Source organism: Salmo salar, chromosome 01, assembly GCF_965601325.2.
Source record: "Salmo salar chromosome 01, fSalSal1, whole genome shotgun sequence".
In the NCBI taxonomy this organism is placed as follows: Eukaryota; Metazoa; Chordata; class Actinopteri; order Salmoniformes; family Salmonidae; genus Salmo; species Salmo salar.
In genome coordinates, this window is record NC_138291.1 from 90,420,816 (window position 1) to 90,435,000 (window position 14,185).

The window sequence follows — 14,185 nt, forward strand, 5'->3', positions numbered from 1 at the left end:
TCATCAATGTGTCAAGAGATATAGTATTCAAAACTTGAGTGTCTCCCTTGATCCTAGGTCCTGGCAGTGTTGTGTAGACTCAGGACAACTGAGCTTTGGAGGAATAGGCAGATTTAAAGAGGAGTCCGTAATTTGCTTTCTAATGATCATGACCTTTTCGTCAAAGAAGTTCATGAATTTATCACTGCTGAAGTGAAAGCCATCCTCTCTTGGGGAATGCTGCTTTTTGCGATAGTAGCAGTGAGGGCTCGTCGATTCTGCACAGTACCGTCTTTCCAAGCTAGTTGGAAGACTTCCAGTTAGGTTTAGCGCCATTTCTGTATTTTCTGTAATCTTGCTTCAGAGCTCGGGTATTTTCTGTATACCAGGGAGCTGGTCTGACTCCAAACCGTTGCTTAATGGGGAGAACCGGTTGAAAGTTTCTGTCGGCTGAATGAGCGACACCGGTTGAGTATTCCTACAGCATTTCCTTCCAGAAGCCATGAGAAAAGTGTCCGGCTGCGGGGACTGTGCGAGGGGATTTATACTACTATCTGTACTTACTGGTTGCACAGACGCTGTTTCATCCTTTCCCACACTTAAATTACCCTTGCCTAACGATTGCGAAGATGGGCTTGCAGCACAGCTATCCTCGCCATAAGGCGATCGTTCTCTTGTATGTTATGAGTACAGCGACAGCAATTAGAAGGCATCATGTTACTGTTACTACTTAGCTTCGGCTGGTGGAGGTCCTGACGAACCGCGTCCAGATAAAGCGTCCGGGGTGAAAAAGTTGAATGAAAAAAGTTGAGCGAGGGAAAAACTAAAAATATAAACGGTAACTAAAAACTGTAAAGTTGGCAGGTAGCAAAGTAAGGTTAGCAACAAACCGCACAGCAGCACGGAAACAAGTCTACTGGATAAACTAGTTAGGAGTCTGGAGGGATCAACAGACAGACAGTAGTCAACTGGTTAAACTAGAGTTAGGAGTACTTCGGTCTGACACTGGACTGGTGGATTAAATCCCTGTTCCTCTCTAGAGTAGCCAGGCGTGTCGATTTGGATTCACCAATCTTCTCTGTGTCACGGTAAACACATTTAAATTCACCCAAGCTGACTCACCCTTTCTCCCCCAACTCTTTTCTCTATCTATATCTACCCATCTCTTCTCTAAATCTATCTCCATCTCTATATCTTTCACCAGCTGATGGCTACATTCAGTTCAGTCACAACGAAAGAGAGATCATACTGTGTAGGTCGACATACAATATTTATTTAGGAACACAAAAAATGCTAAGTTAATTATCAGGTAGTCCACAAATATTGTGGGAATGGTAATACAGTCACACAGGGGGAAACATACACTGAGAAACCATTCAGGTACAGGCCATCCCAAGACGCCCAGATTCAAACAAAAATTATGGAAAAGGGATGAACTGAAACATTATTTTAGTTAAATTTAAGATGGTTTACTCAGAATTATAATTATATTTTCCTGAAAATGTTCTTCCTAAAAAAAGAACTTACATAAACAAAGATTTCTAGCTGGGTTTTATTTTATATTCTTTATTCAATTGAAATAACCCAAGGACAACAAAACTGAATGGGACCGACCCTGCATGTGAATATTGTCTTAAATCAATGCTTTACATAATCTGCTATAGGCAGGACCACAGTACACATGTGATCATAACCAGTTGTATAATGCTGCTATACAAATGAGAAATCAGAGGGATAAACCATGTAGTATCCCCTGCACCAACAGCCAGAAACACGTCTTGGTTTCAAGTGTTCGCTACAAGACAGTATACATCATGCAAAGTGGCAAGTTCTGCTTTACAAATGGTCAATGTATTTATAGTAGTCTGTTTTTTCTGTAGATTTATTTTTAGCTTCTCCGATTGGCTCTTCCCAAACACAACATAAACAAATCCCGCCCACTCTCAAATCCTCCAAAACCCCGCCCATCCCTCCCACCAAGAAAAACATGAACTTTAATATATCAAACCATGATTTTACTATAATACCCAAATCTGCAGAACCATTGTAGTGGCCAGTTCTATCTTCCAGAACAGGCTAATAGTAAAGCATCACCCTTCGTTGGAAAGAAAAGCTATAGCAGTGAACAGTGTCATCATCATGAGAAAATACCAGAGCTGAAAAATTACAATCAGTTTAAAAAAATGTTCTGCATTGTCAAACAGTTGAGAATCCCTGATAGGCTGAAAGAAGTCAGGTGACCACCAGGTGAGGTAAGAAGAGTTCCACCTTCCGATGGGTAATGAAAACTATGTCACTGTTTCTTCTGCTCGCTAGTTGAGTGTGTAAGTGTGTGTGACGGTTACACTGCACACAGACAGATGTTGAGAATACTAGAGTAAAACATTACACTGCCAGATTCTCTCTCTCCATGCAGCACAAACACTTCTTGTCACAGGTCCCCAGTAGAGGGAAAACACTGGATGGACAGATTCTCTCTCTCCATGCAGCACAAACACTTCTTATCACAGGTCCCCAGTAGAAGGAAAACACTGGATGGACAGATTCTCTCTCTCCATGCAGCACAAACACTTCTTATCACAGGTCCCCAGTAGAAGGAAAACACTGGATGGACAGATTCTCTCTCTCCATGCAGCACAAACACTTCTTATCACAGGTCCCCAGTAGAAGGAAAACACTGGATGGACAGATTCTCTCTCTCCATGCAGCACAAACACTTCTTATCACAGGTCCCCAGTAGAAGGAAAACACTGGATGGACAGATTCTCTCTCTCCATGCAGCACAAACACTTCTTATCACAGGTCCCCAGTAGAAGGAAAACACTGGATGAACAGATTCTCTCTCTCCATGCAGCACAAACACTTCTTATCACAGGTCCCCAGTAGAAGGAAAACACTGGATGAACAGACAAAAAGAAAAGAAGAAGAACAAGAGACAAAACAGTTGCTGCCTTTTAAGTGTCAGAAAACATCAGCATGATGGTGATTACTTTTAGTTCCATACATTTCTTTGTCTTATCTATACATTTACTGAGAGAGAAGGAAAACAAACTAACAAAGATTTCAGTTGCTCTCTTATTGCTAAGTGTGTGCACTGCTTTTTCCATTAAATGTTTTACTTTTGATTCCTTATTTGAATCATTTTCTCCACCTCTTGTTGAAATGTCCACATTATGTAGTTGCTTGGTTTTTCTTGGTTTATGTAGCTGTCTCTGTTTCCACCCTCCCATTCTCAATTGGAAAGAGACACCTTCACCTTTCCTTTTCTCCTCACCCATCCCTCCCTCTCCCTTCCTCCCAAAGGGCCATCCAGTCCTGGCCCCTCATCTCTCGGCCTCCATGGCCACACTCGCCTTCTGTTCGGTGGCCGGGTGTTGGTGGGTGTGGGGGTTAATGGTGACCCCCGTGGGCCAGGCTGCGGGGTGGGAGGGGGGCTCCCCCTGAATCCAGAGTCCCTGACCCTGTGGGCCACTCATGGGCATGGGGGGCGGTGGCACGCCCCAGCAATCGTGTGGAGGAGGGGGAGAGGTGGCCATGGAGGCCATGGGGCTGCTGGTGGTGAAGCTCTCTGAGGCCTTCAGTCGGGAGAACATGGTGAGGGCGTCAGGGAAGTTGGGTGGGGTGGCCGGTGTGTTAGCTGGGGTGCACATCTGAAGGAGAGAGACAGAGATGTTAGAGGGACAGACGAGGAGGAGCCCACTGTTCATAAACGTGACTGTGTGTGACACACCATCACCGTGTGTGACCCGTTTCAGGAAACTAGACGTATGTCATGGTCAATACTTCACAGGAGAGCCATTTGAACTCTAAAATCAAAATAGTTTTTTGGGCAGAAATGCCTTGTGAATTTTCAATTGCCTTAATTTTTATTTATCTAGGCAAGTCACTTAAGAACAAATTCTTATTTACAACAACAGCCTACCGGGGAACAGTGGGTTAACTGCCTTGTTCAGGGGCAGAATGACAGATTTTGACCTTGTCAGCTCGGGATTTCAATCCAGTAACCTTTCGGTTACTGGTCCAACACTCTAACCACTAGGCTACCTGCCATCTGTAAATATGAGTAAAATTGTTAAATTACAAGCCTAGTTTGTTAAGCCACAGAAAAAGTAAGCAACCTTCCCACTAGCCATGATTGGCTGAGATAACAAGTGGGCTGGATATTTATTTTACCTTTATTTAACTAGGCAAGTCAGTTAAGAACAAATTCTTATTTTCAATGACAGCCTAGGAACAGTGGGTTAACTGCCTTGTTCAGGGGCAGAACAACAGATTTTTACCTTGTCAGCTCAGAGATTCGATTTTTCAACCTTTCGGTTACTAGTCCAACGCTCTAACCACTAGGCTACCTGCCGCCCCATACGTTGAGAGTTTGGATTGGTCTGCCATATAGCACGCTTCTGTCTATTTGAGCTGGTCAGTATGTCTAGGAAACCTGTCTAACGCTGCTTATAATTTTTTTTATTGCGTAGTAAAACTTAACAAAAGACTCCACTATGCAAGTATCCATTTCAATAGAATGTTAAGGCAAACAACTGTTTCAGAGCACTCTCTTCTGAGTGTGCCAGAGTGCAGAATAACTGATGAATTTACGCACGCTCAACACCGGTTGAATATGGCCGGTGTCAGTAAACACGGCAAAAAAGTGTAATTAAATTGTTGCCAGGAGAACAATGACAGTCACCAACACTCTGGAGAACATGAAAACAGCCTAACCAGCTCTGTTAGGGCGGGTAAAATGGTCAGAGTTTGGGTGGGAGCTAAAGTTTAAGATGATTCTTATGGTCAGTGTGAACCAGAGTGACGTGACACAACAACGGGCCAAGCAAGCTGTACAAACAAAAAGGAAACGATACAGGACGTCTTATTTAATGAAAGGGGTTGCAGCCGGAACCTATTTGGTTAACTTTAGCTAGCTACAACAATCGGTTTGTATTGCTAGTACTCTAAGGATTGGGATTATGGTTCATTGTTTAGCTAGCTAGCTTCAGGTATAAACAAAAGACCAAGTTAAAGCTTACTGTTAGCTAGCTAGCTGACGTTAGATGGCTGGCTCGCTAGTTAACATTACATCTATGATCTGTGTGTAGTAATGTTATCTCAGAATGCCAAGCTAGCTATGACAATCGGTTTGTATGGCTAGTACTCTATGGATTGGCATTATGCTTCATTGTTTAGCTACCATGTCTGAACAAAAAAGACTCCACTTTGCCAGATGATTACATGACCCATCAAGTTAGCCAGGTGTGTCTGACGGTGATTACGGCTATCTATTGTATAATAATGCCAAAATATGTGTATCTAGAATTTGTCTTTCAGCATCAGTACAATACAAGGAGAATGGTCTAATGCCTCCCATGAAAAAGACCAAGCAAGCACAGGTTACACCTTGGTATGTAAAGCATAAACAACACGTTTCTATTATTTAATTGACCTCCAACATGATTGTGATTACTTTTATTGATCTCACATTATTTCTGTATTTTCCAGAGGTACGTGTAGTCAGGCTGTGTGTTATTATTTCAACTTCCAGTTTCCATGATGATGTTTCTGTATGCAGTGCTGCTGCTCTGCACATTTGTAGGTAAGTTAAACTTACCTGATAATGATGCATTAAAAAAATGGTATTACGTTTTACTTTACATTTTCTTTTCATGAACTTATCTTAATGTTATTTTGTTGTTTGCAGTAGCACTATCCTTCTGGCTCTATGCAGCCAAGTCCCATCTACTTTTTAACTCCTTGCAAGTGTGGCTTGTTTGGTGTCTGCTGTGAAGGAATACCACAACAAGTCAACTACTTGATTGATAAAGGCATGTCATCCAGCAAAGGCAGCAGCGCAGTCATCAACTAAATGCACCATTTCTTCACCAACTACGGAGTTGGGGAAACACGTGTGGACCTGAATTGTGATAACTGCAGTGGCCAAAACAAGAACAAGTTTGTGCTCTCGTATTGTGCCTGGCGGACCATGCACAAGCTCACAGTCTGGACCTTCATTTCCTGATCACAAGCCACACCAAGTTTGCCCCCGACTGGTGCTTCGGCCTCCCCAAGCAGCGCATCAGGAAGACCAGAGTGAACACTTTGTCTGAGATTGCTGGTGTTGTGAAGGACAGCACTATGACAGGGGTCAACATCCCACAGCTGGTTGGACTGGAGGATGGTACGGTGCTGGTGGAAAGCTATGGCTGGCAACAACACCTGACTCCGTACTTAAGGTCGCTGCCACAGTTGAAGCAGTACCAGCACTTCAGGTGAATATCATTTTCATTGAATTGTATGAGGTTATTCTTCCGATCTAAACTTGGGAGGTGAATTGATGTAGTTCAAGGTTGTAATGTCTTTCTGTTATTCCCTGTTTTACAGCTTCGATGCTCTGAAGCCTGGTGTTGTTGTCACCAAGGAGCATTCAGACTGTCAGGACCAGGTTTCAGCTGCTGCGCAATGCTGACATCCTTCCTCCCATAGATGGTCTGCCTGTACAAGCACCGCCGGGACTGGACACAGCTAGACAAACTTATCTTTTTGAGAAGACCAGGGAGTTTTGCAACGAAGAGGCTATGGGCATCAGATGCCCGCCACCAAAGTCAAGGGCAGGACAGAAACAGGCTCCCCCCGAATATAGATTTCCTTGTTCATGCGTGGTTCGGACGGACTAGTCATCAGAACAATCTGCAGTGCCTCTATTCAAATGACTCTCTCCTAACACACACCATACGTTGTTGCTACTATTGTTGTTTTTATCCTGCTGCTCAGCCACTTTACCCCTGATTGTATGCATATAACTACCTCATCTATCACTGATATTGTTATTGACACTGTTCTTGTACATACTGTATATAATATAGTGATGGTGTGTAACATACAGTTATGTTACACACCATCACTGTATGTTACACACATCACTGTATGTTACACACCATCACTATATGTTACATACCATCACTATATGTTACACACCATCACTATATGTTACATACCATCCCTATATGTTACACACCATCACTGTATGTTACACACCATCACTGTATGTTACACACCATCCCTATATGTTACACACCATCCCTATATGTTACACACCATCCCTATATGTTACACACCATCACTGTATGTTACACACCATCACTATATGTTACACACCATCACTATATGTTACATATCATCCCTATATGTTACATACCATCCCTATATGTTACATACCATCCCTATATGTTACACACCATCACTATATGTTACACACCATCCCTATACGCTACACACTATCACTGTATGTTACACACCATCACTGTATGTTACACACTATCACTGTATGTTACACACCATCCCTATATGTTACACACCATCCCTATATGTTACACACCATCCCTATATGTTACACACCATCACTGTATGTTACACACCATCACTATATGTTACACACCATCCCTATATGTTACACACCATCACTGTATGTTACACACCATCACTATATGCTACACACCATCACTATATGTTACACACCATCACTATATGTTACACACCATTACTATATGCTACACACCATCCCTATATGTTACACACTATCACTGTATGTTACACACCATCACTATATGCTACACACTATCACTGCATCCAGGATGAGGAGGCCTGTATCTTAGCCTGTATATGGTCGGTCCAAAATAGAGGGGAATGTAGGGGAATCCCGTCCTCTCTCTCCCTGAGGATCCTGACGACATTCCTCCCACCCTTCTCTCTGTTTGGTTCCTAACAACCTGTGTTTGGGTTCAGCCTCTCCACGACCTCACATCCTGTTAGCAGTACCCTGACATATCTCTCTGCCAACCCCCATCCTCCCACCCCATTGTCACAGCGCCATCTCTGTTAGTAACTCCTTCAGTGAAGATGATAGTTGTGGGGGTGAAGACAATGTCACAACATCTACAGTACAACCCCCTACCCTCCCAAAAACAACACCAGCCAACCATCACCTCCCTGCAGTTCAGGAGCCAGGCCAGGCAGGCGTAAACACTGTCTTCATAACACACTGTCTTCATAACACACTCCTCAGAGTGTTGGAGCAACAACACACAGCATCTCACTCCCAGAGGCCTGGTTGTTCCAGGGCCAGTTTCCTTTACTCCACATCGATATTATTATTATAGACTACTGTCTATTCCTGACCTCAACAACAAGACGTTACACAGCCTTCAACTCCCAACGGCAGGACCGGAGGTAAACAAGAATAGCCCAACTTGTGACGATGAATGCTAATTTTGAGAATGGGCCACGAGTACTGTGTCTACACAACACTGTTAGCCTATAACAAAATACATGCCATGTATGCACACAGACACCCTGCAGCAAGAGGAAACGTCCTGTCCTTCATGGTTACCCCCTCTACTTCCTGGTTAACCCCTCTACTTCCTCCCTATTTCCTCTACTTAGGTATTGAAATAGTGATACGCATGTTGACTCATAACCCACAGTTTAGGGTGGGTCATGAAATAGTGTGGATGAAGGGCGGGTTGAGTAAAGAGAAAACAATACCTTGAAAAATCCATAAATGTATCATTGTTGTGCAATTTATATCTATAAGCTACATTGAGGTTTTTCTTTATTTTAGGCTAGCTGGCATTAGTGCATTACCCTAAGCTTTAGGGCCTAACTGTACTTCCGCCAAATAGCCTACAAACCAATCGCTTTTGGGAACAGTCAGAAAAAGTTAACGTCAATCCACGGAGGCAAAAAGCTGCAAAATGGAGAGTTGAAAAAAAAGAGAAGCGAGGGCCAGAAAAGTAATGTTTGGGAAAGATTTGGTGATGATTGTGAGGCGCTATACAAATTCCACAGTCACAAGACGGGGACTTCAAATAGGCCTATGGGATGTCAAGCGAACTGTAGTCTATTTTTGAGATGGGTTAAATGGAAACTGAAATCTGGACACTGACTATAGGCCTTTAACCTCTCACATAGCCTTAATAGTAACTCCTGCAGAATTAATAACCCTTTATTGCAGTAAAATTATACACCAAATGTAGGCAAAATTTTGACTTGGGAACAGGAGTGGAGAAATATGATTTCTTTGTATCAGCATCTTGATAGAATGTGAATGTGCAGTTAGGGACCGTCTGTAGAGGTGCTGTCTTTATCAGCATAATAAAAGCTGATTGTATTTCATACACATAAAATGTGCATCCAAGCCGAACTGAAATCTGATCAGAAACATGTTGGGTCGATTTCACAGCTTTCTATTTCCTTACAATCGTCAAACTGAAGTAATTTGGACATTTTGCGCAGAAAAATCTTTCCTGTTTCCCGCCCCGGTCCCTAAACATCTTTGCTCCAAGAAATAACTGTATTTATCCTATATATGTAACTTGGCAAGCCATTTAAGAACAAATTCTTATTTACAATGACAGCCTACCCCAGCCAAACCCGGACAATGCTGCCAGAAAAGGGGACTCCCAATCACAGGCAGATGTGATTCAGCCTGGATTTGAACCAGGGACTGTAGTGTTGCAATTTTGCACTGAAATGCAGTGCCTTAAACCATTGTGCCACTTGGGAGCCCTGAAGAAGCTGACATGACAGAAACTTTTTTACTGATTTCAACTAGATTGAAGCGATTCATTATATCGATTTATAACATTATTCTTGTGAGGGTTTATTTAGTCTTCTAGGGCAACATATAATGACAGGAGAGAAGCTGCATGTATCTAATTATAGACAAGCTGACTAACAAATAGCCTACCAAAATGTCAGAAATGATATATTAAGAAAGATTCAATTCTGCACCCTGTCAAAAAAATCATTCCGCTGTCTGACTGTAGCCTACAGCGCATTTTCTATATTAGCGGTTTAGAGACGGGTGTGGGCCTGAGATTTTCACTTTATCACATATAGTCAGGTGGTTGTGGATGGGTTATTAGCAATTGCGGGTGAACATACAGCTGTCTCTAGCACCACTAGTATGTAACACTGCTACGCTAAATGGACCACCCCAGATTTTCTTACTGCTGAGCTCACATATGCGCTTCTCACTCACATACATTCACTCCTAGACACACACACACACACACACACACACACACACACACACACACACACACACACACACACACACACACACACACACACACACACACACACACACACACACACACACACACACACACACACACACACACACACACACACACACACAGATCCATAGGGAAACGGATCGGTGCTCAGTGTAGAGGCTGCAACACACTCCTTGTGTGTAGAGGTCTGTCTGTCCTCAACCTTGCAGTCAGTGTCTGTAGAGGTCTGTCTGTCTGTCCTCAACCTTGCAGTCAGTGACAGGGTGCTGATGTTTATCCAGACTGGAAGGAAGCACATGCTCAGAGGACTAGTCTGTGTACAGTTTATTTTCAGTCATAGCCAGGCAGCCCACACTGGGCTATGCAGGCTGCAGACTACACCATTACGGCCTGCTGTAAAGCCATAGTAGCTTGATCAGGCTGGCAGAAGACAAAAATTAGGACCTGTCTGTCTGTGAAGGACACAGCCAGGTAATGCTGAAATGGGTGCTGGGACAGTGCGTGAGGGCAAAGCATCAAATCCGATTGGCTGAGGAGACTGGGGGCATGTGCACTTGAAATGAGAAAGGTGCATAAATGCATGCATGTACACACTAAGAGAAATGTATGTTACTGACCACAGCATCCATTATTTAGAGGGAGAGTGTATTTGTTCTAGAAGGAGAGTGTTCTAAAATAGGCAAACACTGAGGCGTTGTCATGGGGACGGCCCATTGTTATGATGAAGACAGATCTGGTGGTGATGGATACACACAAAATTAAAGGTTCGAAATTGTACCAGATAGGGGTTCTTTGGCTTGTAACCATAGCGGAACCCTTTTTGATATAAAGAACCATGCTGATAAGGTTCTAAATGGAACCTGTATAGTACTATAAAGAACCCTTTCCCAAAGTTCTATAAAGAACCATTAATAAAAGGTTCTATACAGCAACAAAAAAGGGTTTCGCTATGGCTACAAACCTTTTTGGGGCTATATAGAACACGTTTGTATGGTTCTTTCTAGAACATTTATAGAGAACGGTTCTATAAAATAACCTTTCTCAATCTGAAAATCCTTTTGAAGAACCATAATGTTTTTTTTATTCTGGTCAGCCATATTATATTGTTAAATTCCATAGGTGTTATTATGTGTTCATTGACAAGCTGAATCAAGTCAGCTACCTCTGGAACAGCTGGGGGTCCCTGAGGGGAGAATTGACAACTAGTGACTGATTCAGTCAACCATTTTCAATTAACAGAAGGCCATACGTGAGTCTCTCACAAGACACTGGCCATAGTCATATACAGTATAATATACAATAGTGGTGTGCAGTTCACGGACTCTTTTTAACTGACTCGTGAGTCATGACTTGCATTTCCGAATGACTCTTTCATTTGAATCTGTCACGCCCTGACCATAGAGAGCCCTTGGTTCTCTATGGTGTAGTAGGTCAGGGTGTGACTAGGGGGTGATCTAGTATGTCTATTTCTATGTTGGTGCTAATATGGTTCCCAATTAGAGGCAGCTGTTTATCGTTGCCTCTGATTGGGGATCATATTTAGGTAGCTATTTCCCCACCTGTGTTTTGTGGGATATTGATTGATTGTTAGTGTGTTTGGGCACTACGTCCTCACGGTCTTTGTAAGTTTTGTTATTTTGTTTTGTTAGTTTCACTTAAATAAATATGTGGAACTATACTCACGCTGCGCCTTGGTCCGATCATTTTCAAGAACGTGACAGAATTCTTTCTTTGATCTGCTGGCCCGCCTGTCCGCAATAAATCCTAAAGCAGGATTAATACATGCTCCTCTGGTTCAGCGGCTCCGGAGACGTGCTCCGACCACCAACTGTCTATCATGTAATAATATAGATCATGCTGCAGGCAGCGTAGACAAGGGAAATAACTGAGAAATGATTGCATGGTGCAAGAATGAATTGATTATTGAATGTTATGGATGGACACAGCTTTGTAGAACCAGAACATACACAGCCTGCCTCTGCTCAACACTCAAACTCCAGAAACAATAGTTAGTGCGGCTGCTACATTTCACAAACGATAGCCTATTGTGCAAATCTCTCTCTCTTGCAGCAGTCAAATAGCTAAAGTCGCAAATAGAGCCGGACTTTCCATCCCTAATATGTACTGGCATTACACAACAACATTAGATCAACTGGAATGACACTCTCACTCAGGGTTGCACAAAAAGAGCTGTGAGCAAACCACACCTCAAAATATGCTAATGAGCTGCAGGCCCTCCATTTTAATCATCACTAAAAGAGCAAATAACCCTTTTGTGAACTGTAAAGAACCATTGAAGGGCTCAAAGGTTTACCCATGTAGAACCATCACTATTCCCAAAGAACCCTTGAGGAACCATCATTTCTTTGTGTGTATGACGTCTGTCATTAACTTTACTGTGGACTCCAATCTGACGTTTCACACTGCACCACTCTAGACATGCCTTTCTGTGTCTCTGTCCAACCAGCCCTCCACTGTGGTGAGGCTTAAGCCCCAGTCCTCAGTCTTCACTAATGTCTCTGACCGACGACATTCCTGAAGAAAACCCTGTTTACAGGGAGCAACATGTATTGAATTTGTAAGGGGAAGCAGATATTCCTCCCGATCACTATCCAGCCTGGAGAGGTTCAAACGTGTACATGAATGCTGTAGCCCTGCATATTATTCAACCACATGTTAGTTGTCTCTGTCTGTCTCTACTTCTGATGGCTGTTTCATGTCACCCCTTGCAGACAGACCCATGAGAGTTTAACTAGAGAACCACAAAGATCTGGGTAGAAGTTGCCCTTAGGCACAGATGATCTAAGATCAGTTTACCCTCCCCAAATCCTAACGCTAACCATTATGTGGGCCAAACACATAACTGACCTTAGATCAGTTTCTAGGCGTAACTTTCTATTGTTAGATTACTTGTTAGATATGACTGCATGGTCGGAACTAGAAGCACAAGCATTTCGCTACACTCGCATTAACATCTGCTAACCATGTGTATGTGACCAATACATTTGATTTGATTTTAATTTCGCCAGCATCATCTCTCCACCAACATTCCCTCTAGTGTCGTGTTCATTTGCTAACTGATTTCCGACTTGCTAACTGTTTGAACGCAGCACGTGTATAACTACAGTTAGTCAAAAATGTCAGAGTTTCCTAGTTCCGACTAGCACATGAACTAGAGGTCGACCGATTATGATTTTTCAACGCTGATACCGATACCGATTATTGGAGGACCAAAAACCCCGCTGCCGATTAATCGGCCGATGTATATTTTATTTATTTATTTGTAATAATGACAATTACAACAATACTGAATGAACACTTATTTTTACTTAATATAATACATCAATAAAATCAATTTAGCCTCAAATAAATAATGAAACATGTTCAATTTGGTTTAAATAATGCAAAAACAAAGTGTTGGAGAAGAACGTAAAAGTGCAATATGTGCCATGTAAAAAAGCTAACGTTTAAGTTCCTTGCTCAGAACATGAGAACATATGAAAGCTGGTGGTTCCTTTTAACATGAGTCTTCAATATTCCCAGGTAAGAAGTTTTAGGTTGTAGTTATTATAGGAATTATAGGACTATTTCTCTCTATACAATTTGTATTTCATATGCCTTTGACTATTGGATGTTCTTATAGGCACTTTAGTATTGCCAGTGTAACAGTATAGCTTCTGTCCCTCTCCTCGCTCCTACCTGGGCTCGAACCAGGAACACATCTACAACAGCCACCCTCGAAGCAGCGTTACCCATGCAGAGCAAGGGGAACAACTACTCCAAGTCTCAGAGCGAGTGACGTTTGAAACGCTATTAGCGCGCACCTGCTAACTAGCTAGCCATTTCACATCGGTTACACCAGCCTAATCTTGGGAGTTGATAGGCTTGAAGTCATAAACAGCGCAATGCTTGAAGAATTAAAAATTAAATAAAAAAATTTAAAAATGTGAAAATTGAAAAAAAATCGACAAATTGAAAAATAAAATCGGCAAATTGGTGGCCAAAAATACCAATTGTTATGAAGACTTGAAATCGGTAATGTGTTGTATTGTAGATATGTTATGGTAGAGTAGTGGTGTAATAATGTGTTGTATTGTAGATATGTTGTGGTAGAGTAGTGTGTAATAATGTATTGTAGATAT

General features: G+C 42.3%; 1 protein-coding gene across 1 annotated transcript in view; it reads right to left on the reverse strand.

The window, feature by feature from the left end:
• Nucleotides 1-1,232: 1,232 nt before the first annotated feature.
• Nucleotides 1,233-14,185, reverse strand: part of LOC106609588 (UBA-like domain-containing protein 1) — a 24,276-nt gene continuing 11,323 nt past the window's right edge. Inside the window, exon 3 of the mRNA XM_014208546.3 lies at nt 1,233-3,629. Coding sequence (XP_014064021.1) covers nt 3,303-3,629 — 327 coding nt within the window. The 3' untranslated portion in view covers nt 1,233-3,302. The remainder of the gene's footprint in view (nt 3,630-14,185) is intronic.